This window comes from Phodopus roborovskii, unplaced genomic scaffold (genome assembly GCF_943737965.1).
Source record: "Phodopus roborovskii unplaced genomic scaffold, PHOROB, whole genome shotgun sequence".
Classification (NCBI taxonomy): domain Eukaryota; kingdom Metazoa; phylum Chordata; class Mammalia; order Rodentia; family Cricetidae; genus Phodopus; species Phodopus roborovskii.
Genome location: NW_026126567.1, coordinates 361,251 through 388,468, shown reverse-complemented (window position 1 = coordinate 388,468; position 27,218 = coordinate 361,251). Strand labels below are relative to the sequence as shown.

The following is a 27,218-nucleotide window of genomic DNA, read 5'->3' as shown; positions in this document are numbered from 1 at the left end:
CTTGTGGACCTGCATATCAGATATGCAGTTGATAACAGCCGCAAAATTACAGTTATAAAGGAGTCACTAAATGTTCTAGACCAAGCGGTTCTCAACCTTCCTAGTGCTGCAACCCTTTAATACATTTCTTCATGTTGTGGTGATGCCCAACCGTAAAATTATTTCGTGACTACTTCATAACTGTAATTTTGCTGCTTTAAAGACTGACAGACCATCTGGAAGAGACCCAAGCCTTACCATCTTCCTCCCTTGGCAGCCCCGTGCCCCCCACAGGAGTTTTAAGGACATGATTGGGGAATCCGTAGGTGATATTTGTTGAAGGCCTTCGGATTACCAGGAATATGGTTGCCTGACAAGACATTGGCCTCACCTGCCCATTCTCCTGTCTGTCACTGGGACCTCCTACTTTCTTAATAACCAGTCCAGAAATGTTCCCTCTTGGCCCCTTACCTTAGTTGTCTCTGGATCTAGGCCTGTCTTCTTGCTCCTCCCTTGGCCTCTTTTGGTTCTGCAAGTGAGCCCCTGGCTGTCTGGTGGCTCGTTTAAGGGACAGCTCTGTGACAACACTGCCAGTGACCTCCATGGCCAACTTCTGCCCCTGGAATTGGCATTGGGAACCTATGTCCCTGTCCAGTACTCAAGGGATGGTTACCCATCCTACAGGAGTTGACCAGTGACAAGAGTCTGACCTGTGAAGACACTGGATGGGCCTGTGCTCAGCTAGTACCCTGGATTCCTGGGAGGGTGGCAAGTGGACCTTAGTGGTCACCAGGGAAGTGGATCTAAAACAAGAGCCCTTGGGGTCTCTGCTGCAGAGTGCAGGCACAGGGCAGAGTACACCATGTACTGTCCTTCTAAGAACTGAGAGGAGTTGCCTGTGTTTTTCACCAAGTTAACCCTTGGATGTCAGTGCCACAGTCCACCTGGCTGTAGGGATACTACCAATAATAACCCCACACTGTCTGTCTAGGTCAGGACTGCATAATCTACCTGAGGCCACGAGCTTCTTCCAGGAGGGATGCTAGAGGCCTGGGGTGCTTATATTTGACTTCAGATCTGGAGGTGGGGCTCCAGGGACAATGTTCTCCTGTGATGCCAGGGCCCAGGAGTCAGTGGTCCTTCCAGGCTAAAAGGTAGTGGATTTGTGTGTGATCACAGTCATGAGTTGTGGCTCCCAAGATGGCCTAGGCTTCTCAGGTGTCCTAAGTCGGGCTGGGCAGAGTGAGGTCAGCTAACCTGGAGCTGGGTAGTGACAGCATGGGAGGCTGTGCAAGGCTTGGCTGAGTGAGTCCTCTAGACCTCACTAATCTTACCCTGGGCCTGGCACTGACCTCTACTTTACATGGGGTAGAGTATGCCCCCCGGGGGAGGGGCTTTGATGAGGGACTAGAATCAGGAACAACAGAATGAGAGGCTGACTGTGAGACACTGGCCATATCTTCTCTGTCCCATAATGGGGAGGATAGTCAGGGAGGCAGTGTGAGGCCATATCAAGAGTCATCCCTAAGGGTGTTTAGCTTGGAGCTGGCAGAGGTAGAGATAGAAGACGGGGAAGTGCTTTTCAGGGTGCCTGGGGGTAGGTGCCAGGGTTAGACGTTAGAAGTGCAGGTTTGGACATTTTAAGACCACGAAGGGGCTGGAGTATGTGCTTCACCCTCCTGGGAGCAGCTGGGGTCCTGCTCATTCTATAGATGCACAAACAGAGGCTCTGTGAGGACTGTCCTGCTTCAGGCATCCTGGCTTCCATCAGCTCAGAACCTCCACCCAGGCTGGGGCTGGGCCTGGCGGCAGTCCAGGAAGGACACTAGGATGAGATGCAGAGCTGAGATTGACCTTGAATCACTGGTCAGTTGGGCCTAGCCTGCATGGAGAGTTTCTGGGGCGGCGGCAGGCTGCTACATATGCAGGGTTGGCAGATCCAATGGGTCTGCACCCAGAGGCTGAGAGGACAAGGAAGGTGGGGCTTGGCTATGAGCCCCCTTCATCCTTTACTGGCTCAGCTATGAAGGGACAAAGGGGAAGCTGGTATCTTCAACAAGGCTGGGTGGCATATAGCAAGCATGCTGAGCCCACACTAGCTGTTAAGTCCTTGCCTGCAGGAGTGTACGAGGAACCACCCTTTGGTGCCACTCCTGTGGATGGAATCATTCCCCAGGGGCACCTTCATGTTCAGGGTTTGGGTGGGTTTGTAGTCTAGCATCCCTGTGACCTTTAGGAAGCCACATATCATCTATGCCTCAGCTTCCTCATCATGGAATGTGGGGTGACTCTGTAGCCACCTAGAGCAGGGAGTAAAGTCAGGGCCCAAGAGGCAGGCAGTAGAATGGGGAAGGGAATCCCCAGCTGGAGTGCATGGTTCAGGGACTGCCATGGATAGGAAGAAGGCAGTGGATGCTGTCGAAGTAGCTCCATATCTGTAATCTTTCATCTCCAGGGCTGCATCGTACCTCCTGTTACGACAGACCATACCCGCTCCAGGTCTATTGTTGGGAGCTCTGGAGAGGACGCCAAGGCCATACATTGCCAAAGCCTCATGCCTCACTAGACATACTGAGTTCCTGCCTCTTCATGTCCTGAGCCCATGCCTTCAGAGGCTTACACTGTCCCTTCTGCTTTTTCTTCCAGCTACCCTTGGAGGCCACAGGCAGACAGCAGAAGCTTGGACTTTAGGAGTCAACGCTGCTCTCACTGCCTCCTGAAACCTTGTCCTGTCCCCATCTTGCCTTCACCCAGACCCTGCCTCCGGCCCACTGCCCTGGACGGCCCTGCCTGCTGCCGGTCCCTGGCATGTCAAGGCCTGGCCTGCACTTGCCTGTCCAGCCCGCGGAACTCCAGCGGCCCCGCGAGCTAGGATGAGGGGCCAGGCTGCTGCCCCGGGCCCCATCTGGATCCTTGCTCCACTCCTGTTGCTACTACTGCTACTGGGGCGCCGGGCGCGCGCTGCCTCTGGGGCAGACCTAGGGCCTGGGGCAGAGCAGTGCACCACGTTGGTGCAGGGCAAGTTCTTCGGCTACTTCTCAGCAGCTGCTGTATTCCCAGCCAACGCCTCACGCTGCTCTTGGACCCTTCGCAATCCGGACCCTCGTCGTTACACGCTCTACATGAAGGTGGCCAAGGCACCTGCACCCTGCAGCGGCCCAGGCCGTGTCCGTACCTACCAGTTCGACTCCTTCTTGGAGTCTACCCGTACCTACCTGGGTGTGGAGAGCTTTGACGAAGTTCTGCGGCTCTGCGATCCCTCCGCACCCCTTGCCTTTCTGCAGGCCAGCAAGCAGTTTCTACAGATGCAGCGCCAGCAGCCACCCCAAGATGGTGACCTTGGTCCCCGGGGCGAGTTCCCAAACTCCGGTGACGACTTCTCAGTGGAGTACCTGGTCGTGGGCAATCGCAACCCCAGCCATGCTGCCTGTCAGATGCTGTGCCGCTGGCTGGATGCCTGTCTCGCTGGCAGCCGCAGCTCACACCCCTGCGGCATCATGCAAACTCCCTGTGCTTGCCTGGGTGGAGATGCTGGAGACCCTGCTTCCAGCCCCTTGGTCCCCCGTGGGGATGTCTGCTTGAGGGATGGTGTAGCTGGTGGCCCTGAGAACTGCCTCACCAGCCTGACCCAGGACCGGGGCGGGCACGGCTCAGCAGGTGAGTGGTGGAAAGAAGACCCTGTACAGTGCTACAGCAGTGGGGGGGGGGTGAGGGCATGAGGCAAAGGGCGGTGACCTTGTCAGAGTCTATTCAACATCATCTTTGTCATCTGGGTTGAGAGACCATGCATAGAGTTCAAGTGCACTGATAGCTCTGTTCCCAGGGTAGGAAGCCTAACTAGCCCACATAGGGTGGCATGTGAATGAAGGAAGGAAGAAAGGAGCAGTAGCCAGTTTCCTCAAGCCACTTCCTCAGTGACATTTCCAACCATCCCAAGGCTGCAGTAGATGGTTTCTACGGACTGAAACGGAGGTCCTTGCTGCCCCAGGGTAGAGCGTGGGAACATGTATAGACTGAGTATTCATAGGGCTGTTGCCAGGAAGTAAGGTTTGGGGATTCAGTGTAGCATGTCTACAGCAGTTGCCACTGAGGTGTGGTAATGAGAGCAGGGACAAATTGCCATCCTGGTCTTAGGGACACAGGAAGGAGGACGACACACCACCCAACAGTATATAGCCATCTCAGGCAGAACCCAAGTGTCAAGGACACACAGAAGCCCAGTGTCAAAGGAGCCACTGTCTTAAGTCAAGGCTAGAGAGGTCCCAGGGCCTGGAAATTGAGGACAGTGACCCTTGGGGAAGGATGTCAGGGCCCAGGCTTGTTAGGGATAGGTGTGGTTGACAACTAGTCATGGAGCTATCATATCTTTGTGAGAGTCCTTGCCCATTGCTGGAGGTGGGGTGGTCCCTGCCTGCTAAGACCTGGGAGAAAGAGGTGGGGCATCCAAGATTTGATCTGGAGACCTGAGCTAAGTCAACATCAAGAGGACAATGGGATATGAGAAGTGAGGGGCGTTGCCCACCTGGTGTGCAGGGCCAAGGCAAGGTTTTGCCAAGGCCGACACCAGGAGAGCCGTAGGGGGATAGTGATACCTATGGAGCTTGCCGCAGCCTTAGTATTTCTGAGACCACGAGGTCATGCAGGCTGCAAAGGAATTTCCAAACCCTGAGCACATTCTGGTCAGGATCCTGTGGCAGGTCTCGGGTCAGAACCTCTGTGAGTCTGAGGGTCCTCAGAGGACACTCAGCACACATCATTGTGGCGGGAAGGAGGGTGGAGGTCCAGCCTTCCTGCTCGGTAAGCTGGAGGTCACTACGACCTTGACAAGGGCAGGTTTCATTGTGTGGCAGGAATGGGAGTGGGCTCAAGGGGAACCCTGGAAGAATGAAGTGCTCACTGGAGGATTGGAGGAATTGGGTGGGAGGGCAGGGCCAGCTGTCACAAGCAGATCTGGCCATGTGCCCTACTCTACCACTCCCCATCATTTAACTGCCCTGAGCCTTGGTTCCTTCATCTGCAAAATGCTTCTCGGGGTTGCACCATCCACCTTAGTTTTATCTGTCTTTGCCTGGGGCCATAGTCATACCCCTTGAGCAAGAGCCTGTCCTGTGTGGCATATTGGGGCAGATACTATGCCAGGGAACTTCGGAATCTTGCTCCAAGCACCTTGGCACAGCTGCCAACAGCCAAGACCTCCAGAGCTGGTGTGATAGATGCTTAGGGTACCAAATGTAGGTTCTTGTGTGCTGGGAGAAGTGTTGAGCTGCATGTATTTACTGAGGGCCTGCTATGTGAGGGCCTTGCTGCAGAAGCTGTGGAGTGGGGTTATGTGACCTTGAGGACAGAAGGAGATTGGGAGGGCTCAGTGCAAAGGAGTGATGTACCTATACTCCCCACAGGATCCAGAATAGGGAGGTGGCTGACATTGGCCTGGCCAGGGTGCGGTGGGAAGGGGGAGGGAAGAGGAGAGCCTTTGGTGCAGCTGATGGACTGTGGATGAAAGGGTGTGGGTACAGAGGCAGGAAGAGCAAGCCTGGCCTCCAAGATCCTATCAGGAATGAGGACATCCATGTGGGACAGAGGAGGCAGGACTGCAAGATGGAGTTGAGGACAATTCTGAGGTCAGAGTAGGATTTGAGATGTTTGTGACGTATGCCATGGGGTATGTGAGCACAGCTGTGTTAATGAGGACAGGCCCAGGCTGGAGCAGTGGCCTTGCAACCCCACTTTGGAGCTTTGTGCCTGATGTTGGCCCACCTGTGTTCCTAGGCTAGCACCTCAGTTCTCCTCATCGGAGGCCGGGGAATACCTTCTGTCTCTGTGAGGAGAAGTGTTAGAAGCAGCCAAAGATGAAGAGTCAGTGTCCTTGTTTATTACTAGGCAAACTCCTGGGGCTTGGGAGCAGAGGCGGACAGGGGCAGAGATGTAGGGTACATGGGATTGAGCAGTTTGGGGTATGTGCATGGATTCCACCAGTGTTGGCAAATGGTACTCAGAGGCAAGCAAGAGGTGTATTGTGTACATACATGTATTATACACATGTGTACACATGCAAGTGTGTGTACACATGTGCATATTTATGCATGTGTACATGGTGGCTGTACCCATTTGTGTATACATATGTAAAATGTGTTGTGCACATGTGTGTTCATGTACTCACATGTAGACATGCATGACACATGGAAAGCTAATGGCTATACTGATAATTGTGTTTGCAATTTTTTTCACATATGTGTGTGCTCTCATGTATGTATGTGTCATCATTGTGTGAGCCTACATATGTCCCTGTTTATTGCTAGGCAGACTTCTATGTACAAAGAATGCATGTACAAATGTAGCACATTGTGTTCATGCTTGAACACATGTAAAAATCTCATGTGTACATGTGTGAATATATGAGTGTTCATGCAACACATTGTGACTGTGTGTGTGTCTGTGGGTGTATGTATGTGTACACAGTATATGTGTATCATGCACTGAGCATTTATGCTCTTCATATATGTGTAGTGAGTGTGTGCATAGACTGCTGGTCTGTTGGAAGATGGTTTGGAGAGCACAAAGACCAGGCTCCAGCACATGAGGCAGGGAGCATTGGGTAGGGTAGACCATGGCCACTCAGATCAAATGCCCTGTGCTTTGTCATTTCCTGGCTGTGGGAGGGGAAGAACCCAGTAGTGACAGCTGTGGCTGGTCACTGAATGCTGACTGTTGAAGTGTCACATATGGATGAGTTCCTCTCCACATGGCCATGAGTCAGGTCCCAGCAGAGGTTGTTCCTGCTGTGCTCACACAGGGCTGCACCTCCCCTGGATGGATGCCCTCCATAGGCCCTCCTAAATAAGGCTCTTCCCTGGAGCCCTGCTTATGTGCCCAGTGAGGCACTTTTATCCCTTTTTACCTTCCCTGACAGGCATCATATAACTCCCCCAGTGGGCCTCGCTGTCGGTCTGAGCTAAGATGTGAGCACCGCAGATGATGGGCATATGCCCCATCCATTGATACTTCCCTAATGTGGAAGACAGATCCAGGCCCAAAGTAAGCACTCAGCAAATCAAGGTAGGTCAGGTCACATAGCTTGTAAGGGATGGAGTAACAGCAGACTAGTGGGTGGCATCATGTGCACTGAGCTCTACTTTGGGTGGTGGCAGTGGCTAAGGCCTCAAGTTGGACAACCTTTAGCAGAGGAAGCTGTGCCAGATGTGCAGTGGGTGCCCTGCTCTTACCTACCTCTGAGCATAGGGCCTTGACCTTCACTGTCTTTGGGGAGCAGGCAAGCGTGGGCACCCATCCGCTCCTAAGGCAAGGAATGTGCAGCTGAGTTGAGGAGCCAGCAGACAGCCCACTGAGTGTGTGGCCCATTTTCAGCCCCGCCCCCACCCTCCGCCAGGCCTGTCCAAATGCCACATGGCCATGTCACGGGTTGGATTCCATAAGCATTCCTCAGGCTAGGGCAACTGTCCCTGCTGCCTAGTCCCTCAAAGGCTGCCAGACCCTGGCACCAACTATTATCTTGCATCGTCTTCAGCTCCCTGTTTCTGTTTCCTCCTCCATCTCTCTCCTATCTTTGCCTCTGGTGAGATGGACCATTTCTTTCAAGGGTTGCTTTAAATATTCATGTTTTAATTAAAGAATATTATTACAGAAGTGACATGTTAGATAATGAAAAAAAAGCAGCATTCTGGGTGTGGGGGCCTGTGAACTCCTGTGAGTATGTGTCCCTGTGAGTGTGTCTCTGTGTGTCCCTGTATGTCTTCGCCTGTGAACCCCTGTGAGTGTAGCTCATGACCCCTGGTATGTCCTTGTGAGTGTGTTCTGTGAGTGAGCCCCTGTGGGTGTGTCTCTGTGAATCCCTGTGTGTGTGCTCTTCTGTTAACATGTGGTAATGTTCCTGTGAGTGTGCCCTATGGGTTCTTGTGCAGGTGTCCCCATGAATGTGTCCCTGTGAATATGAGTCCCTGTGAGTATGTCTCTGTGTGTCCCCATGAACCTCTGTGAGGGTATTCTCATGAGTCCCTGTAAATATGTTCCCTGTGTGTCCCCGTGTGTCTTCATGAGTCTTTGGATGTCCCTGTGTGCATGTATCCACGTGTTCCCACATGTTTCTGTGAGTGTGTCCCTGTGTTTCCCTGTATACTTCAGTGTATGAGGGTGTCCCTGTGAGTGCATCTCTGTGTCCCTGTGTGTGTATGCTTTGTGCATTCCAGCATACATATGCATCCCTGTATAAATGTAGTGTTAAATGTGTCTCTGTGCACATGCCTGAGGTAGAATGCTAAGTGTACACATGCAACACTTGTCTGGGGACTCATGACTTGCCACAGACTAAAGCCGGTCTCCTCATTGTGTGTGCAATCCTGGTCTTACTTGGCCATTGATCCTCTACTTTATGTGAGGCTCAGTCCCCCAAGATGCCCAAGAGGATTGGAAGCAGCATGTAGAAGTAGAGGCTGGGCTTAGGGAGAGCCCCTGGTTATGGTTTGAGCTGCAGTGGAGTATGGAGGTGATAGAGAAACACCAGGGTCCAATATGGAGATTCTACCATGTCTCTCTCTGTGTGTCTGTGTATGTGTGTACATTTCAGAAAAAAAAAACTAGACAACTGGCTTCAGTGCACATCACAGACAATACTTCTAAAAGTAAAGAACAAGACAAGGCCCTATGGAAATGCTGGGTGTAGGTACCATTATCCACAGGGAATTTCCCATGTGCCTTAGCTCTTACTGTGTCACCTGCCTCAGCTCAAGGACTGCAAGAAGTCCTTGTGGCCTGAACTTGGGGGTTATGCTTCCCAAGATGATGGGAGGGTCAGCAGCCTCTGTGACCCACTCTGATAACTGAGGACAGAGGCTGCTTGTCTAAGGTCTCCAGCATGGACTAAACATTTTGGGTCTTTATATAAGATACCTTCTCAGGACAGGGCATACCCAGCAGCAAGAATTTCCTGTAGGCATGGCTTGCTTGTTTTTCAAATGCCCTGGCTCCCATACACACCTCACCTCCTGAGAACTGGGGTTGGGACAGTACTCATTTGTAGAGTCTTCCTGAGGCCTAAAGGAGGCACAGGATCAGGAAGGCCCCTGCTGTACAGTGGACAGTGAACTTGGCAACCCAGTCTGTCCTGGAATCCGACTGCCCTTCTATGGCCCTGATGGTTTCTGATAGCCTGCAGATGGTGGCTGAGTCAGGACCTGCTGGGTAAAGGGCTATGAGGAGTTGTGCTGTCAGGCTTCTCAGCATCCCTTGCTTTGCCCTTAATGTGTTCCTTGTTCCTGGTTCAAGAGTTCTAGACCAGGCTGTTGGTAGTGCCTAAGCTCTTCATGATAATCTTGCTCCAGCTGGGTCCCTGGAGAGGCAGGGGTCTTGCTAGCCTCCTGGGCAGGGGCTGTCCCTGGACCTGACAGAAGAGCTGGAGAGCTGAGTAACAATGTGGGTGAGCCAATCTGCTGCTTAACCTGCTGGAGTAGGGATCCCTCTGCTGGGAGAAGATGGAAGTGCATGGTTCCCTTCCTCCGAAGGGGATCCCGGGAACTCGGGAGAGACCAGCTGGGGAAGGGGATTCCCTTCCTTCCCCCATTTCAGTCCACTTGGGGTGCGGGATCAGGGGAACCCACCACCCTCAAACCAGAGCATTAGGGTAGGAAAGGAACCAGAGCCCCCTCACTGTACACCCTCCCTCCTGGGTGGCCGGCCTGCCTGGCCAATAATTGGCTCTATTCATGCCTGTAATGAGATGGAAATGAGGCCGCCAGACAGAGGGAGCATTGAGCAGGGAAGAATGACAGCTTCTTTCTGGGCCTGGAGGGATAGCCCACCCCTGAGCCCTGCCTGCTTCTTCGCTGCCCCCTTGTGTCCACCCAGCCCTGCCACACCTCTGTGTCCCCTGGTGCCCTTCAATTTGTCCCCAGGACTTCTTCCTTCATGATGCTCCCTCTGGCATGGATGCTTTTCAGTCTGGGCAAACATTTATCGTGTCAGCTGTGTGTGAGGACACACATTAAAAATGAAAATGATAATAAAAACAGCAGTTACCATTTTCTCAACATTCATTAGTTTAAGGAGTGTGGCCAGCAGCATTGGGGAATCAGTCTGTGGCTGAGATCAGGGTCTGTTTTTTTTTTTTTTTTTTTTTTTTTTTATGTAGAATCAGTGATACTATGCCTAGGACCCTAGGACTGGGATAAGAACCAAGGATAAATGTTACTGAGGGCAGACATTGGCCTGTGGCCACGATGGGGAAACTACATGTCTAGGATCGGGGGTTAGTATGTAACCAGAGTCAGGACTCAATGTATGAATAGGGTTAGGAATCCACATGTGGCCTGGATCAGGGTTCATTGGGACCAGAGTCAGGCCTGGGCCAGAGGAGGGCATCCATCCTCAAAAACGCAGTCCCCTCTCCCCCAGCTTCTGGTATGCCCCACCTCTCCCCTCCCCTCCCCCTCCCACATCTTCACCACCTGGGTCACCAAGGTAACCAGCCCCGAAATAGTGGGTGTTTTGGCAGCTGAGGCCTAACCTGGGTCTATCCTGAAAGGCTGTGTGCTGCAGCAGTTGCCATGGGAACTGAGTGGCATCCTCCGATTAGCCCAGCTTGGACACCCTCTCTCCCACCCACTGCCAGTTTTCACATCACTCAGGCTTCCTTGTGGGGGCTGGGCTGGGGCAGTGAGGAGGGCACAGGAAGGACCCAGAACCCTGACCCCACTCTGGGCCTACCTCTAAGACTCCTGGCTCCTTTGTCTGGAATCATGAGACGGGAATGGTTGAGGCAGGCGAGACTCCTGGGGCCAGCAGGCGGGAGAGAGATCTGGAATCAGATTTGGTTCAAGACCCTAATCTGACCCGCTTGAGAGCTGCTCCTGCTTGTGCAGAGTTAAAGCATGTGACCACAGCTTCAGAGCGGCCACCCGGGCCAGTTCTGTGGACAGCTTCTGTCCTGTCCTACCTACTATGCATGTGAGGGTGGGACTGTGCTAGAGACTCTCTGCCCTCTGCTCTCAACTTTGTCCTGTTGCCGGTGTCACTGATTACCTTTTCTTGTACCTTTGCCCCCACCATTGGGACTCTCCTGGTGAAAGCAAAAATGGTATTGAGACAGAATCCTCCGTGCTTATAACTGTCACTCAGATCTTGAAATCCTGACTCTCTAGTTCGACAACTCTGCAGGGATTTCTGGGCTTCTACAACAGGCATAGGAGCATGGAGAGTAGCCCTTCCCATCCTACCCATCTTAAAGGGTGAGCAGTCACTTGAGAGCTACTTACTCCCTGGAAACACGGCGCCCCCTGCTGGTCAAGTCAAGCACAGGCACGAGGAGATGGGCAGACCCTGGAAGTTGACTCTTCTTGAGATGATAAGGCCAAGGAGATGGTCCTTGGGGTCATCAGGTGGGACTGCTCACACTCTGGGATCTACCACCTCCGAGTTCGCACCTGAGAGATGGGACCTCTTCCCATCTGTAACGAGTAACCTGCAGCCGGTCTTGTCCCACGGCCCGCACCTGCCCCAAATAATACACAAAGACTCTGTGTTTGATATTATGCTGTTGGCCAGGTACTAGTTTCTTATCGGCTAGCTCTGTCTTAATTATTAACCCACTTCTATGTATTTCCACGTGGTCTTACCAGGGAGAGGCGGCTGGCAGTTCTGCCTTCTCCATACTCTCCATCTTCACTCCTACTTCCTACTTCCTCTTTCCTCCTCGAGACAGTTTCTCTGTATTGTTTTGGAGCCTGTCCTGGAACCAGCTCTGTAGACCAGGCTGGTCTTGAACTCACAGAGATCCCTTTGCCTCTGCCTCTAAAGGTATGCACCACCCACCACACCACTCAGGCCAGGTGTAGCTTATTTATCCTGGCTTTGTTTACTAGGTGGGCAGATCTGTACTCTAAGTAAGGTTTCTGGGCTACCAGTTATGCAAGTGACTACTCCCTAGCCCAGGGTCTGGAGTGAAAATGTGGAGGCTTTGGCAGTAGTGACCTCACATGGACAAGAATGTGAGGAAATAGTCTCAGGGGTTTGAGGGCCATGGGGAATCTGGATCTATGTATTTCTGAATGGCCCACACTGGTAACCAGGCCTCACTATGAAGTAACATGGGGTTGAGCAGGAGTTGACTGTTTACACAGCAAGGCAGCCTGGGACCGCACGCAGTGTGTGTACTTGTCCCAGACCTACCTAGGACTCACTGGCTTAGGGCTGACACAAGCTCTCTAGAAGGAGCTCGAATCTAGGGGCAAACTTCCCCCATGGCCTTGCTCTGCCTCACTGTCTTCCTCAGCCAGATCGGTCCCCAGCTTACCCTTTCAAAGCCCACAGTTACCCCTTCTGGCCTCCACTGGACTCCCAAAGATGGCAGGACCCTGAACCTCACTCTTGTTCCCCTAGGTGGCTGGAAACTGTGGTCCTTGTGGGGTGAATGTACGCGGGACTGCGGGGGAGGTCTGCAAACTCGAACCCGCACCTGCTTGCCCAATCCTGGCGTGGAGGGCGGAGGATGTGAGGGAGTTCTGGAAGAAGGACGCCTATGCAACCGCAAGGCCTGTGGCCGTGAGTGGGTGGGGCTAAGGTGGTGGGCGGGGCCAAGTAGAGAAGGAGTCAGGGCCTGGAATGGGCAGGGTAGGGATGCTCTTGGCTAGGGTTTCAATGGGATTAGAAGGTAGGCGGGGCTTTGAAGAGTTGAACGTGGTTGGGGACTGGAATGCTTAGAGGTGGAGACTTGAAAGCCTGGTCTGGTACAGACCCAGGAGGAAGCAGGGTACCTGGATTTAGGTGGAACTAAATAAGGCTTCCTTATCAGGTGTGGGTTGGGAATCTTGAAGCTGCCTCTCAAGCAAGCTGCAGCCAAGCCAGTCAGCTCCAGCAGAATAAGCCTCCGGGATGTATTTCTCTAATAAGGTTTTCTAATGACCTCATGCATTTTTTAGCTGCTTCCATAAAGTTAAATCAAGTTCTAATGAGACTGTCATTCTTCAGGTTTTGTTTTGTTTTGTTGGATGCACTTTCCTGAGGAGACAGTTCCTCTCAGGAGCCTGGAGAGGTCCCTGATATTTCACAGGGAGGAAGGGAAGAGATGTTGGGTAGGAGGAGGCAGCAAGCACTCTAAGGTGTTATCCTGTAGGTCGTTACCTGCCTGCAGTCCAGGAGGCTGAGGGGGGTGGGGAATCCTCATAGAGGGGCCCATAGTGACCATAAGGGAGTAGGTACTGTGGAAAGTGCTCTGGATGGAGTCTCCCGCTTGTCCATTGGGGCTAGACTGCTCTGGTGACAGGAGATGGCCAGCTGTGGCCAAGGACAGAGGGAATCACACAGGGATGCTGATCTGAGCCCATCCTGCAGCCACTGGGCGCACCAGCTCACGGAGCCAGTCCCTGCGGTCCACTGATGCCCGACGGCGTGAGGAGCTGGGGGATGAACTGCAGCAGTTTGGGTTCCCATCCCCCCAGACTGGTGAGCTGGCAAGATGGGTAGGGCTGGCCTACATATAGCCCTAGGCAGGGAGGGGAGAGGGCTGGCTTCTGGGGCCAGGTTAGTAATGGCTACTAGTTGCCAACAGTGATTCTAATAACGGACTCATCTCATCTAGTCGGTGCCAGACTCCTTTTTCCAGGCAGACTGGTTTAGGGGAGAATAGAAGCATGTCCCAGCCATCCAGCCTCAGACCTTGCTTCCAGCCATTGAGAAAGTAGGCTGTCTTGAGACCTACAGAGCCCCAGTCCCAAGCCTGTTGCCCCACAGCAAGGTCCTGCTTCCCCACTGGGCCTCCCAATCTGGTACCACCCTATGGGAAGGGGCATGGCAGACCCATGATGCTGCAGGGCTGGACCTACAGGTGACCCAGCAGCCGAGGAGTGGTCCCCATGGAGCGTGTGCTCCAGCACCTGCGGCGAGGGCTGGCAGACCCGCACCCGCTTCTGCGTGTCATCCTCATACAGTACTCAGTGCAGTGGGCCTCTGAGGGAGCAGCGGCTCTGCAACAACTCTGCCGTGTGTCCAGGTGGGTGGAGCAGAGCACAGGGCGGGGCTTGGGTGGTGGGTGGGGCCTCTGGACTGGGCACATCCTTGACTTCCTGTCTCCCCACAGTGCACGGGGCCTGGGATGAGTGGTCACCCTGGAGCCTCTGCTCCAGTACCTGTGGCCGTGGCTTCCGTGACCGCACACGCACCTGCAGGCCCCCACAGTTTGGAGGCAACCCCTGCGAGGGTCCAGAGAAGCAAACGAAGTTCTGCAACATTGCCTTGTGCCCTGGTAGGTGAGAGGGAATGAGTGGCTAGGGGTCGGGGATGGGGCCAGCAGGTCAGTGGCCAGACCAGGGAACCAGCTTGATCTACCTCAGTCAGGTTCACCTCAAAGTGCTCAGTGGTTAGAACATCAGACCACGGTAGGTTGAGGTGTGACCCTGTGGTATTACTTCCTGGATCTCAGCTGGGCTGCTACATGGTGTCCCCGGGGATGTTGTTGTGTGTCCCAGGTCAGCCTTGGGGTACTGGGTATTCACACCAGCTTCCTGTTTCCTTCTTCCCCCGGGCCGGGCAGTGGATGGAAACTGGAATGAATGGTCCAGCTGGAGCACCTGCTCTGCCAGTTGCTCCCAAGGCCGCCAACAACGGACTCGAGAGTGCAATGGCCCTTCCTATGGAGGCGCTGAGTGCCAAGGCCACTGGGTGGAAACTCGAGACTGCTTCCTGCAGCAGTGCCCAGGTCAAGATGCCCTCTTGGGGCTCAGGGAAAGGGAGGGGCCCACAGGGGAAGTATAGCTCTAGGGGTTGGTATAGGGTGGAAGTGGTGGCATTAAATGCAGGTTAGGGTGTTGGCATGAAAGTATGGGGTGGTGGAGGTGAGGTAGGGTAGTGTGGTGGGGTCAGGGTGTAGGTTAGGGTGTCGGAGTCAAAGTGCAGGATGGAAATGGTAGGGTTGAGTGCAGGTTAGAGTGGTGGGGTTGGCTGAAGGGTTAATCAGGTACAGGATGGGGTACTGGAGTCAAAATCAGGTGGCAGACTTCAGCTGCACATGGCATCCGGCTCCTTTTTGAGTAAAGCTGATTCCTGCCCTCTCCTCCACCAATCTCAATTTTCTGTTTCCTCGTGGCCCTGCCCCAATACTCATGAGTCTTTTGTCTTTGTCTTGTCTGAATACCGTTTCTTTATGTCCCCCTGGCCCCTGGCCCCACCTCCCCCTACTGATCCTGGGTCCCACCTCTGCCTCCTGCCACCCTTGCAGTGGATGGCAAGTGGCAGGCCTGGGCGTCGTGGGGCAGCTGCAGTGTCACATGTGGAGGTGGCAGCCAGCGACGGGAGCGTGTCTGCTCTGGGCCTTTCTTTGGGGGAGCAGCCTGCCAAGGCCCCCAGGATGAGTACCGACAGTGTGGTGCCCAACGATGTCCTGGTGAGACCCCCTCCCACTGCATCGTAGCTCAGAGGGGCCGGGAACAACTGAGTATCACAGCCCCTCATCCCAAACCCTCTCCGCATCACTGTCTGGCCCCTCGCAGAGCCCCATGAAATTTGTGATGAGGACAACTTTGGGGCCGTGGTCTGGAAGGAGACCCCAGCTGGAGAGGTGGCTGCTGTCCGGTGTCCCCGCAATGCCACAGGTAAAAGGTGGGGGGGGGGCGCTAAGAGGCCTACTCTGTCTTTATACTGCTGTCCTCACAGGCCTTGTCTGAGACCCAAAGCTCATGCAGCTCTTGTGTGTGCTCATGCCAGATGGCACCAGATAGGACATCATGGCAGCCATTATGTCCTGAGTTCACAGGGGTCAGGGCACATGCCATGCCCTCTGCTTGGGAGGTCCCTTTGAGCATAGACAGCTCTCTGAACCTGATGCCATCGCCCTAGTACAGGTGGGAAGCAGGCATAGGACAATCAACACACCTCACTGGGCTTGCAGGAAGGAAGTTGCCTCTGAACACCAGTAGCTATAATCCCATGTCATCCCTGGGAACTGATGGAGTACTTTCAGAGGGTATAAAAATCAGGGTGGACTCCATGGGGAAGGGGCACGCCCACCTGCAGGTATCGCTGCACTTAACTTTGTTTGAAAGAGTGTGAGTAGTTTCCGTACCTGGGAGGCCACAGGGAGGGAGATTTGTGAACCCAGTTCAAACCCTGACTCTGCCCTTACTTGCTGTACCACTTTAGGAAGTGACTTAGTTTCTTTGAGCTTCACTTTTCTATAAAACGGAGACTTCAGGTGATCCTTTGCATTGGGCGTCTGGGCAGTGGGTGAGGTGGCCCATAGGGGCAGGGGAGGTGGTAAGTGCTGAATATTGTGAGTCTGTCCCTATCCTTGGTTGCGCTGTCTTTCTGGCGTATTGCAAACAAATTAAGGCAACACCCTCCTTCTCTGGCGTTTTTCTACCTTCGTAGTAATACTGTGTTTCCCTCATTTTTGCTCCCATCGGAGCTCATAACCCAAGCTTCTGCGTCAGACCACCCTATGTATGGTTCTAGTGTGATGGCAGGGCTGTAACCATTCCATGTGGCTGTCACCATGTATTTATTTATGCTGTTGTCCCTGCTTGGAAATCTTCCTGTGAGTCTTTCTATCTGAGAGTTAGCTTGTTTTTCAAGCTGTTGATTTTTGATATCAAGTGACCCCAGGAGGCTGCACTAATGTCCAGGGGTCAGCAAGTCCCCTGAAGCCCTGTGAATGTCCCAGGGTATGGCAAGAGTTTAGAGGATAGCTGTCCCTAAGTCTCTAGATTGCACGGATTTCTAAGAGAGGCTCTGTCTGAACCCAGAAACCATGCTTAGCTGAGGATCCCACTTACACACAGCAAAGTTCGTGAAGGTCCTCAGGTCCCCAGGACCTAGAGTAGGGCTGAAGTGTGTGCCATACAGAAAAAAAGCCAGCATGGCCTGCTTCGGGGTCCCTATGGTCCCAAACAGAGAAGTCCTGCCTAAGAGTTGTGGGTGGGACCCCAGAGCTCCTTGGTGAGCAGGCACGTGAGCAATGGGGTTTCCCCAGGCCTCATCCTGCGCCGCTGTGAGCTGGACGAGGAAGGTATCGCCTACTGGGAGCCTCCCACCTACATTCGTTGTGTCTCCATCGACTACCGGAACATCCAAATGATGGTGAGGTTGACCCCAGGAAACTTCCCCGCTCTTTGAACGTGAGGTTGGGGCTATAGGGGCCTCCAGGCATCTGAAGTCCCTGGCCCCCACCTGGCTGTGACCTGCAGCAGTGACAGCATCCAGCCCTCTCCATATTCCCAGACCCGAGAGCACCTGGCCAAGGCTCAGCGTGGGCTGCCAGGGGAGGGGGTCTCGGAGGTCATCCAGACTCTGCTGGAGATCTCACAGGATGGCACCAGCTACAGCGGCGACCTGCTCTCCACTATCGATGTCCTAAGGAACATGACAGAGATCTTCCGCAGAGCCTACTACAGCCCAACACCTGGGGATGTACAGGTGGCTCCCAGGGGCACCCCCAGGGGAGGACACTTGGGGAAATGTCAGAGCAACCAACCCAGATCCCAGTCAGAGACTAAGTCCCAGTGTTCAGTGTTTGGGGATGTGGCTTCACCATAAACATGGCTACATGCTTAATCTTGACCTGGTCATAGAATGATCCTGATCCAGGTCATATACTGAGCCCCGATCCAGGTTTGTGTACTGAATTCTGATCCTGGTCACTGTGAGCTATGACCCTGATGACAGACTGAGCCTTGACCCAGGTCATGCTAGTCATAGATTAAGTAATCATCCTGTCATCACCCTGGATCCTGCTCACACATTGAGCCCTGTCCCTGCTCACACACTGAATCCTTGCCTTGATCTGCACTGACCCTGCTCACACACTGAGTCTTGATCTGATTCTGGCCACACTCTGCACTCTGATCCTACACAACCTGGATTCTGGTCACTGACTGAGTCCTGATGTTGGTCATCTATTGAGCCCTTGTCCTAGTCTAAACTGAGCCCTTATCCTAGTCACAGGCTGAACTATGATCTTCCTCACACACTGACGCCTTGTTCCCTTTCACTGACCCTTCTCATTTCCAGAATTTTGTCCAGATCATCAGCAACCTGCTGGCGGAGGAGAACCGGGACAAATGGGAGGAGGCACAGCTGGTATGTGTGGAGGTCTGGAGCCCCCGCCCCCCCCATGTTAGCTACAGGATCAGGATTGAAGCAGGAAGCTCTAGGCCTCCTACACCCCAGGCCAGCCATGGTGGAGCCTTGCTAGGTCTTCAGTATGAGTCTCAACACTGCTTCCTGTTGATTACATGGCCTTGAAAAAGCCACTGAACCTCGTAGGCTTCATTTCTCCACCCATGAACGTACAGTGGCCTTTCCTGGGGTGGGGGCAGTAAATGAGGAGAGAAGTAAACTATGTTAAGATCGCTGGGTATGTTGAGTCTTCCCCATCTGCTCTCTTCCTTCCACTGACCTCAAACCTGCTATCACACTAACCCCAGGGCAGTAGCCCTCATGGTGAATATTTGGAACACTGTCCCTTCCTACAGCTTAGGGACCCCTATGGTGTGCATAGCAGCTTCCCTGGGCCTCTGATCTTGTTCATAAAATACAAATGGACACTCAGAGCTCAGCAGCCTGCTACCCTGCTTTGCAAGAGAAGGACCCCTAGAGCCTAGAAAGACAGACAGCAGAGGAAGGAAGGAGGGCAAGGGAGGACACAGGCACTTCCCCAGCTTGAGCTCCTCCACCCTCCCCTACCCCAGATGGGGCCCAATGCCAAGGAGCTCTTTCGGCTTGTGGAGGACTTCGTGGATGTCATCGGCTTCCGCATGAAGGATTTGAGGGATGCTTACCAGGTGACCGACAATCTGGGTAAGCCCCCCCCATGGCCTGATCCTGTGCCTCTCATCTGTAAGGAACCAGTGACCCGAGCCTTCTGCAGCCACTAGCTGACATTACAAATTAGCTGGGGGCTTAGGTCGAGTCCAGAGGACTGATATCAGCAGTCCTTTGGGATCTGAGATCGGGGCAGGGACCTGGAGATCTTGTGCCCAGACCCATGCAGGAGCTCGGCCAAGACCGGGCTTGAGGCCCGCTTTGTCCTGCCACGCCAGAGACATCCCTGCATCTGCTGTTCCTCTGCCCTCCAGTTCTACAAAGCCTAGGCGCAGTGGAGCAGGGGACTGACATTTACAGTTTCCTCCTTCCTGTGCTGGCAGAGTGGAGATGTAGACTGCTCAGTGGACCTGAGCATAACTGGTAGCTGTCCTCACGAATACACACCAGTGCTTGAGATGACCCCCTATCTAGGCTCCAGCTCTACATCTCCCTGAGGATGTGACTCCAGCCTCCCACTCTGAGCCTTCCCTTGCACCTGGCTTTATTCTTTCACCAGCTCTGTCCCAGACTCATTCACTACTGCCCACTCTTCCAGCATGAGGCGGCTGTGTTCTGGCCTTGGAGTCCCCACTCCACCCTAGACTGACACCTGTCTCTGCTTTAATCCCCTCCCCTACCTCCACCATGTCAGACTGGCCCCTCATACTTCAGGATAACTTTGCTCTTCTTCCTCACTGGGCCTACCTGACCCTCCAGCCTAGTCCAAGTCTACATTGGCCTTTAGTGCCATGCCTTTCCCCAAGCCTGTGATCTCGTCTTTTCAAGGCCTGAAAGCCAATTGGACCAGAAGCCCCCAGTGCCCATCAGAACCTGTCATCCCGGTCTCTAAAAGCCCAGGTCTGGGTCGTTGATTCTGTGTCCCCTCAGAGGACCTGAGTCATGGGCTTCTGCCTCTGTACCTCCCCCCCCCACACCTTCCACTCACAAAACCATCTTTCAGAGGGTTGCTGTCACACTCTGATCTCGCCCCTTGCTCTCGGTCACTTGTAGGCTCTTTCCTCCCTTCCCGGTCCTCTCCCTGGGATATGTCCCTCTCTTTCCTGGCCTCTGCAGGGGCCTTCCTAGCTACTCTGTATGGGAATATCCCCGTCCTTTGTTGCCACTACTGACAGGCCATGTCCCCATTCCATGGGTACACCAGAGGGTTCTGTTGCCCACCTGTCCTCTCAGCACCTGTAATGTCCCTGCGTGAAGTTGGGACACAGAACGAACATGTGATCAACGAGGTGGGGTGCTCATTACCCGGAAGCTCTCAGCACGAGGGCTGGCTGGGTACTGGCATTCAGAGGGAGGCTTGTCTCTACCCCCATGGCCCTGGTAAGGCAGATACTTATGGAACACTGTAAGGCAGAACACTGTGGGAAAACCCTCATGCCACCAAGGCCTCAGGTCCCAGGAGGGCAGGGCCAGATGAGAGGCTGCTGAGCCTGGGCAGGCAGAGTAGGTGGGACAGAGCAAAGGTAGAAAGCACAGGAACCATGCTGGGGAGTATGGCCTAGAGCTCAGCATCTCCCTCTCTCCCACATCTTAACAAGTAGACCCAGCCTGTGTCACTGGTGGAGGGTGGAGTGTGTGTCTAGAGTGGGTCATAGGGCATTGATGGAACTAGAAAAGCTACCTCACCCCCTCATTGTCTCCCAGCCCTGTCCCCCTGGGCCTCGGATCACTGGGCCAGTGTGTATGTGCTGGAGGAAGATGGAGTGGCAGGCAGGAAAGTCATCTAGGGTGTTCCCTGAGGTAGAGAAGGGACCATCCTGCTGAGGTTGATGCTAGACTGGAGCCTGGTCTTGAGTGAGCTGGGAGGGTGCTAGGGACTGGTTCACTGCCTGGCAGAGGCTTGCCAGGCTGGGTTACAGGAGAATAGCATTCTACATGACTACACTACTTGGATTTCTACCTCCACACCTGCTGCCCCTCCCTCACTGAGACCTCCTACCCAAGTATAGAAACCTTATACCTGAAGCTCAGCCATCCCCCCTCTCTTTATAGGGGGAGAGGAAGCTGGAGAGTAGGTCTCAGAGTAGACCCATGACCCCAGTGAGGTAGGGGGATGGTGGAAACCAAGATGTAGATCCTATTGTCCTATTGTCTACAGATTTGATGCTCACACCTGACAGCAATCTAGCCATGCAGACCCCACCCACCCCTAGCCTCAGAAAACTTGTGCCATAATCTTGCACCAAGGCCTGCAGCCTGGGTTCCAGCTGACACTCCAGATGGGTAATGTCCGGTTTGTGTTGCCCCTTCCCTGCTTTAGTGCTCAGCATCCACAAGCTTCCAGCCAGTGGGGCCACTGACATCAGCTTCCCTATGAAGGGCTGGCGTGCCACAGGAGACTGGGCCAAGGTGCCAGAGGACAGGGTCACCGTGTCCAAAAGTGTGTTTTCCACAGGGCTGGCAGGTGAGGCTTTGGGAGTGGGATGGGCCTGCTGAGAACCTGGAGTCTGAGGATTGTCATCCTGGGGTATTTCTTGTGAGGTTTTGTGCATTGTCTCCAGTGACAGGGAACGTCCCTGGTACACCTTGTTATTCCTGAAGCCATCTCCTTGCAGGTGTCTCTTCCTTTCCTCCATGGGAGAGTGCCTGGGGACTACCCTAAGCCAGAAGGCTAAGCAGGGTGGAAGGGGCTGGGTGGCTCACACAGCAACAAGGACATGGAGTCTCAGGGAGGGAAATGTATTTTGCTTTGCCCCTGTCTCTCTTGTGGGATCACTTGAGATGAACTAGTTCTCTCTTCCCATGTAGATCCAGACTGGCGCCCCAGACCCCAGCCTGCACTTCAGCCTTCTCTTGTTAGGGCCTTGGATGTGACCTAGTAGAGGGGACAGTGGAGGCCACAGGAGTGAGATCCAGGCTAGTGGGTAGTAGTAGTGTTGGGGTAACGTATGCTCCCTTCCAGAGGCTGACGACTCATCTGTGTTCGTGGTTGGTACTGTGCTCTACCGAAACTTGGGTAGCTTCCTGGCCCTGCAAAGGTGGGTGTAATGGAAAGGGGATAGCCTGGGCCCCTGTGGGAGGTCAGGAAGAAGCTGGGAGGCTGGACATGGTGGTGACTGGTGGTATGGGACAAGGCACCACACTGGGGCTGGGGCTGGGCTACAAGGCCAGCTCAGTACCATTTCACACCTCTGATAGCCTTTTATGCTTTGATGTCCCCAGGAACACAACTGTCCTTAACTCTAAGGTCATCTCTGTGACCGTGAAGCCCCCGCCTCGGTCCCTGCTCACACCGTTGGAGATCGAGTTTGCCCACATGTACAATGTGAGTGCTGCCCACACGCATGGGTGCATGGGTGCTTTCATCTGTTCTGAGTACCGTGCGATCTTCTCAGGCAGTATCTTTTAGGGTCATAATTGGAGTGGCTCTAATCTAAATTCTATGTGGGGAATCTGAGCTTAGGGCCACACGGTGTGTTCATGCTGACACTGAAATTCAGCCCAATTCTGAACTGCCCCGACTTTATCCCCAGGCTCTATCCCTCCTCTCCAGACCCTGATCCCTGGAGGGGATCCACTTGCTATTCCCTGTGCCCATGGCCCAGAGTCCTGGAGAGCTGTTAACAAGCCATCCGCCCCAAACCAGGTCTCCAGACCCCTAGGAGTTGCCCCCTCCCCGTCCACATTGCTGGGAACATGTGAGAGCCACCTTCCTCCAGAGTCAGGGCTGATCACCAGGCCATGTCATGCAGGACCTCTGGGACGACAATACCAAGAGCATCCTTTCAAAACTCCCTAGGACTCCAGGCCACTACTGGTGTGTGACCCTAGCAGGTCCCCAGCTCCAGAAATACTTGGGTGTTTCGATGGGCACGAGGAAACTGGAAGGGGGATTGCTGTCAGTCCTCAGATGGCTTTTCAGAGACTAGGGCTGAAGCTCCTACAGCTCACTGTCTCTGCTTCTGGGTAGGTTGAGTAAGAACCTCAAGGAGCAAGGCAACCGCATCACACAGCCAGGACATGGCAGTGACAGGCCCCAGTCCTCAGGCCAGGGATGTAGGAAGCCTCAGGAAGAACCCAAACCTGTCCCTTTCTCCTGTGTAGCCTTAGGAGAGTTCCTTCTCTATGCCTTGGCTTCCTTCCCTTCCCGAGCAAAAAACAAGCAATAGGCATGAATGCTCAAGTTGTATAGCTACTGTTAATGTAGACAACCCCCACTGTGGCTGCTCCCCTCACTCCTGTGCTGAGTCCAGAAGCCCTCTCTGGGATGGTGCCCTGCAATGTTCTCACAGTCCTGCTTCCAGGACCAAGGACAGCAACACGGAGCTTCCTCTTAGGAGCAGCTAATACCCTTCCCCTTCAGACATGGCTTTGTCCTTTAGCCCAGCCCTGCCATAGGGTCAGGAATGGCCTAAAGCCATGTGTTGGGCATTAGTGGCAGGAGGAGGGGTCAAGGCAGGCCTAACTAACCTAGAACCAGTCCTCTCTGCTTGAACTTCAGGTTTTACCTCACATGATGCAGTCTCTTGGGGGATGAATGACATCAATAGCCCCCATGGGTGGATTCAGTGGCCCTGATGGGGCTAGAAGGGAAAATAGCCCTGACTCCTTCTTCTCTCTTAGGGCACCACCAACCAGACTTGCATCCTGTGGGATGAGACAGATGGGTAAGTTCTTTGGGGCTTGGTAGCCCCAGGGCCCTGGGGTAGTGGGAGAAGCTTGCAGTGTGGTTGGGTAGTGGAGGGTTGGTCTTAGGTAATGGAGCCACTGTTCCCTGGCTCCCTGTTCACTGGTACGCCTGCACGGCCCTCCCTTTCTTCCTGCCCAAGTCTGGCTTCAGAGCCATTGGCCTGTCCTCCTTACTCTTCTAGGGAAGTCCAAGGCACAGGAGAGGAGGGCCAGAGAGGTGTATCCTAGCTAGGTACTGAAGTGGGGTATTCAAGCCATCCTGTACTGATGTTGGGTTTGGGGTAGGTATCAAGCACCAAGAATTGGGAATGTGGCTGCGTGGACTAAGACAGCATCAGGGTTGAGGACCCCAAGACTCCAAATAACCAGTCGGGGCAAGGGCCCCAGGGGTCTCTAGCAGCATCATGTGACCCTGAACCCTGAATTCAGGGCTTGTCAAGCACATAATGGCATCGGCCTCCTCCAGGGCACACTGTCACAGAGTGGAGCCTCATGGCTGGAATAATGTCCCAGATGAAGTGACAGGGAAGGGGGGGTGCTAAAGGAGAAGGAAGTATGTGGCAGACTGGAATAGTGTTCGTGGAAGCCGTGAAGGACATTGCACTTGGGGTGAAGGCTTACAAACTGGAGGCCTAGTTGTGCCCTTGAGCCTTGCTGAGTGTTGAGATTGGTCTGGTTGGAAATCGGTACAGAGATCTTGTTCCCTTCCCCAAGCTAGGTGGCATGGGAACTCAAGTGGTCCTGGCAGTGTGTGTAGCAAGCCCTGGTGCTGTGAGCTGTGTGGTGATGGGCAGGGAAGATCTCCCGAGTGACTGGCCTGGGAGAGGAAGAAGGTTCCAAGAGAGATGCAGTCAGAGCACCAGCAGGAAGGCTTGAAGGCTTCAGGGAGGCATGGCCTGGAGGCTGGAGGGTGGCTGGATGATGGCCAGGCTGGCTTTTGTAACCTTCCCATGCCCTGGCCACTCCTCTGCTCTCCTCTGGGTGGCTCTTCATGCCACAACTAGTGGCCGTTACTTTTGCTATGACTTGTGAGTTCATTCCCACTAGCCTAAAGCGTGACAAGTGGCAGAGCACTGGGCGGCATCCACCAGTGCCTAACCGCCAAGTGTGCCTGACCTGCCTGGTGTGGCCTGTGCTTCCTGTGCTTGGCTGAGAACAGGCATAGGGACCAAGGAATGGCCTGGCCACTAGGGGGAGAGGAGAGCCTTCTGTGACTGTCATTTGATAAATGGTACTGTAATTGAGACCTATAACCAAACCATCCTAATCTAGGGTAGAACCCAGATCCCTAGCCAGAAACGAGCAGAGACCAGACACTGGTCATGCTCTGAGTCCTGACCCTAACTGGGACATGGAGACCTAATTCTATTCAAATGCTCCTCATAGTCAAAGTTAAGTTTGCTTGGACCCTGGTCACGCACTTAGCCCTAATTCTGCAGACAAACTAAGCCTTGATCCTGCTTATACACTGACCTTGATCTGGCTCACACACTGGATGCTGACCCTCATCATACACCGAATCCTTTCACTCACTGAGTCCTCACCCTGGGCACACTGAGCCCTGATCCTTGTCATATACTGAGCTCTAACCATGGTAACACAACGAACACTGACTCATTCGTGTAGAGAATAAGCCAGAGGCTTCCCCTACAGTGTAGGCTCTTTTCCTGCCTTTCCTCCAGGAACCCACATTCCTGCATGGACTCTGGTAGTGTCCACATTGGAGATCCTGTCTAGGCTCCTTAAACCATTTGTTCAGAGCCTCTGATGTGACCCTAGTCCTTCATGCAATGACTGTCACCCATGTCCCTGGATCTGGGTCTTGAAATCTGAGTTGGCAACAGGGTCCAAGAGTTCTGTCTTTTTACACCCCTATAGAAGCATGCCCAGTGGCTGGGGTAAGAAGTGGGGAGGTAGAGGGTGACCCTTGCTACAATATACTTCCCATGCTGCATCCCCACAGAGCCCTGGTTTTGTGTGTCTCCCCTGAGGGGACCAGTGACAGTCACATTTGTATTCCCAGAGTCTCCTGCCACCTGTTAGAATGAGGAATTATTTGTGAGTGGGAATGAGCAGCAGGAGGCAAGGCTAGATGGGTGAGTAGATGGGTAGGCAGTGCTAGGCAGAGTGAACAAGGTAAGTACGTGGCTCAGGAGTCGGGCGGAGTGGGGTGTGGGCTGTGAGGGTACAAGGTGAACAACTGAATGAGGGCTGAGATCCAGAGGACAAGCAGGTGCCTGAGGAAGGGGCCAATGCCATAGGAAGTGGGCAGAGAGAGCACAAGGGCTGGCTTCATCTGGCTACTCTGGCACAATGATGCGAGGGTCATAGCAACTGAATCTGTTTCTCCCAATGCAGAAAGGCCAGAGCTCCGACCTCAGGCGTTGTCAGGGCTGTCTCTCTCCACAACGTGTTCCTTTCCAAACTCTAGGTGCTTTCCTGGGTGGTCTGCCAAGTCCCACTAGGTCCATTTCCCTCAAAGAGCTTCCTGCCACACTGTCCTTTATCAGCCAGGTTCACAGCCAAAGAGCCTAACTAAAGGCTCAAAGGTTCCCAGTGAGCCCAGGACTACCTTCACAGACCTTCTCTGTGGACACACTGCCAAAAGAAAATCTTTTAAGAATCTGCCCTTCTTGTTTATTTGGTTGGTCGGTGCCTTTTTTGAGACAGGGTTTCTCTGTATAGACTTGGCTCATAGGAAACCTGATGCTCAGCCTACAGTTGCTTCCCTTAAAACATGGCTGAGCAGCGGTTGGGAGGGATTGAGTTAAGGCAGAACAGCGGGGCTTCCCCACCTTCCTTTGCCACCCCAGGGAGCGATTTGTTCTGCAGGTCCCCACCTTGCCCCCAGATTCCGCTGCAATGTCCCCATCCACTCTCAAGGCCGAACCAGCAGGCATGTGGTCTCATAATGCCCACTACAAGTGAACCTTGGCCTGTACCTGTACAGAGGCCTTTGTGGGACCACCTGGTTACATGGGCACGTTTCTATCATGTTGAGCCTTGATTTCCATGTCTGTGAAATGGGCTGTTGTCGTGGTTGACAATGTGCTGAATTTAAAGATGGCATCCCAGAGGACAATAGTAAGCCACATAGATGCGGTGTCACTACGTGCTGGCAGGAGGGTGTGGGAACCCAAGGCCACATACAAGTGTGCAGAGGCCCATCAGAGTGCAATCCGAGTTTCAGTGAGTGGTCCAGAGAGAGGGAGATACGGAGTAGGACAGAGAACAAGAAGGCAGATAAATATCTGTCCAGACCTGGGCTTCCCTTCCTATAATCCCCATCCCTCTTTTTAGACGTGGAGACTAGGCTCTCTGGCCTCAGAAATGACCTAGCAGAGGTAGGATTTGTGTGGGTCCTAGTCTCAGATTGCAAGGCACATGGAAAGGCAGACACGAGGCACGGACTTCCCAGTTAGCTGGGAGGCTTGAGTGATGTGGGAACGTGCTCCTGACCCTTATCTGGAAGAGTGGGATGATGGAGTGACCAGGTCTGCTGGATCATGTGAGCAGAGTGGTGCAAGGCAGTAGTGCAGGTTATTCGGCTGTCTGCTCTTACTGCCCTGGCCTGTTGGAGGCTCCCGAGAGAGGGTCCACCAGGATGTAAAGCTGAAGAAAACTCCCGAATTCTGGGGACAGTGTCCATCCGGAGATAGGCTGATGTTGCTGACGGGGCAGCCCCTATGAAGGAGGACACATTGGGCAAGGTGCTGCCGCCATGCTTTAGAGCTTCGACTAGTGCAGATGGTCTCGGCACCAGTGATACACACTGCCGGCTGGCTGCATTG

General features: G+C 53.7%; 2 protein-coding genes across 11 annotated transcripts in view; both read left to right on the top strand.

Annotated features, from left to right (window-relative positions):
- Nucleotides 1-27,218, top strand: part of Psca (prostate stem cell antigen) — a 1,185,392-nt gene that overhangs the window by 1,006,423 nt on the left and 151,751 nt on the right. The window lies entirely within an intron of this gene.
- The window catches only part of Adgrb1 (adhesion G protein-coupled receptor B1), a 67,587-nt gene that overhangs the window by 9,152 nt on the left and 31,217 nt on the right, over nucleotides 1-27,218 (top strand). For 5 of the 10 annotated variants that reach the window (XM_051202682.1, XM_051202679.1, XM_051202676.1 and 2 more), the window contains exons 2-17: nucleotides 2,626-3,636; nucleotides 12,367-12,528; nucleotides 13,318-13,428; nucleotides 13,811-13,975; nucleotides 14,063-14,228; nucleotides 14,508-14,680; nucleotides 15,200-15,364; nucleotides 15,471-15,572; nucleotides 16,949-17,055; nucleotides 17,197-17,391; nucleotides 17,986-18,066; nucleotides 18,666-18,774; nucleotides 21,059-21,202; nucleotides 21,701-21,776; nucleotides 21,961-22,063; nucleotides 23,362-23,405. In XM_051202682.1, coding sequence (XP_051058639.1) covers nucleotides 2,853-3,636; nucleotides 12,367-12,528; nucleotides 13,318-13,428; nucleotides 13,811-13,975; nucleotides 14,063-14,228; nucleotides 14,508-14,680; nucleotides 15,200-15,364; nucleotides 15,471-15,572; nucleotides 16,949-17,055; nucleotides 17,197-17,391; nucleotides 17,986-18,066; nucleotides 18,666-18,774; nucleotides 21,059-21,202; nucleotides 21,701-21,776; nucleotides 21,961-22,063; nucleotides 23,362-23,405 — 2,687 coding nt within the window. In that variant the 5' untranslated portion in view covers nucleotides 2,626-2,852. The remainder of the gene's footprint in view (nucleotides 1-2,625; nucleotides 3,637-12,366; nucleotides 12,529-13,317; nucleotides 13,429-13,810; nucleotides 13,976-14,062; nucleotides 14,229-14,507; nucleotides 14,681-15,199; nucleotides 15,365-15,470; nucleotides 15,573-16,948; nucleotides 17,056-17,196; nucleotides 17,392-17,985; nucleotides 18,067-18,665; nucleotides 18,775-21,058; nucleotides 21,203-21,700; nucleotides 21,777-21,960; nucleotides 22,064-23,361; nucleotides 23,406-27,218) is intronic. The other 5 variants (XM_051202680.1, XM_051202677.1, XM_051202674.1 and 2 more) reach the window with 3 other exon arrangements.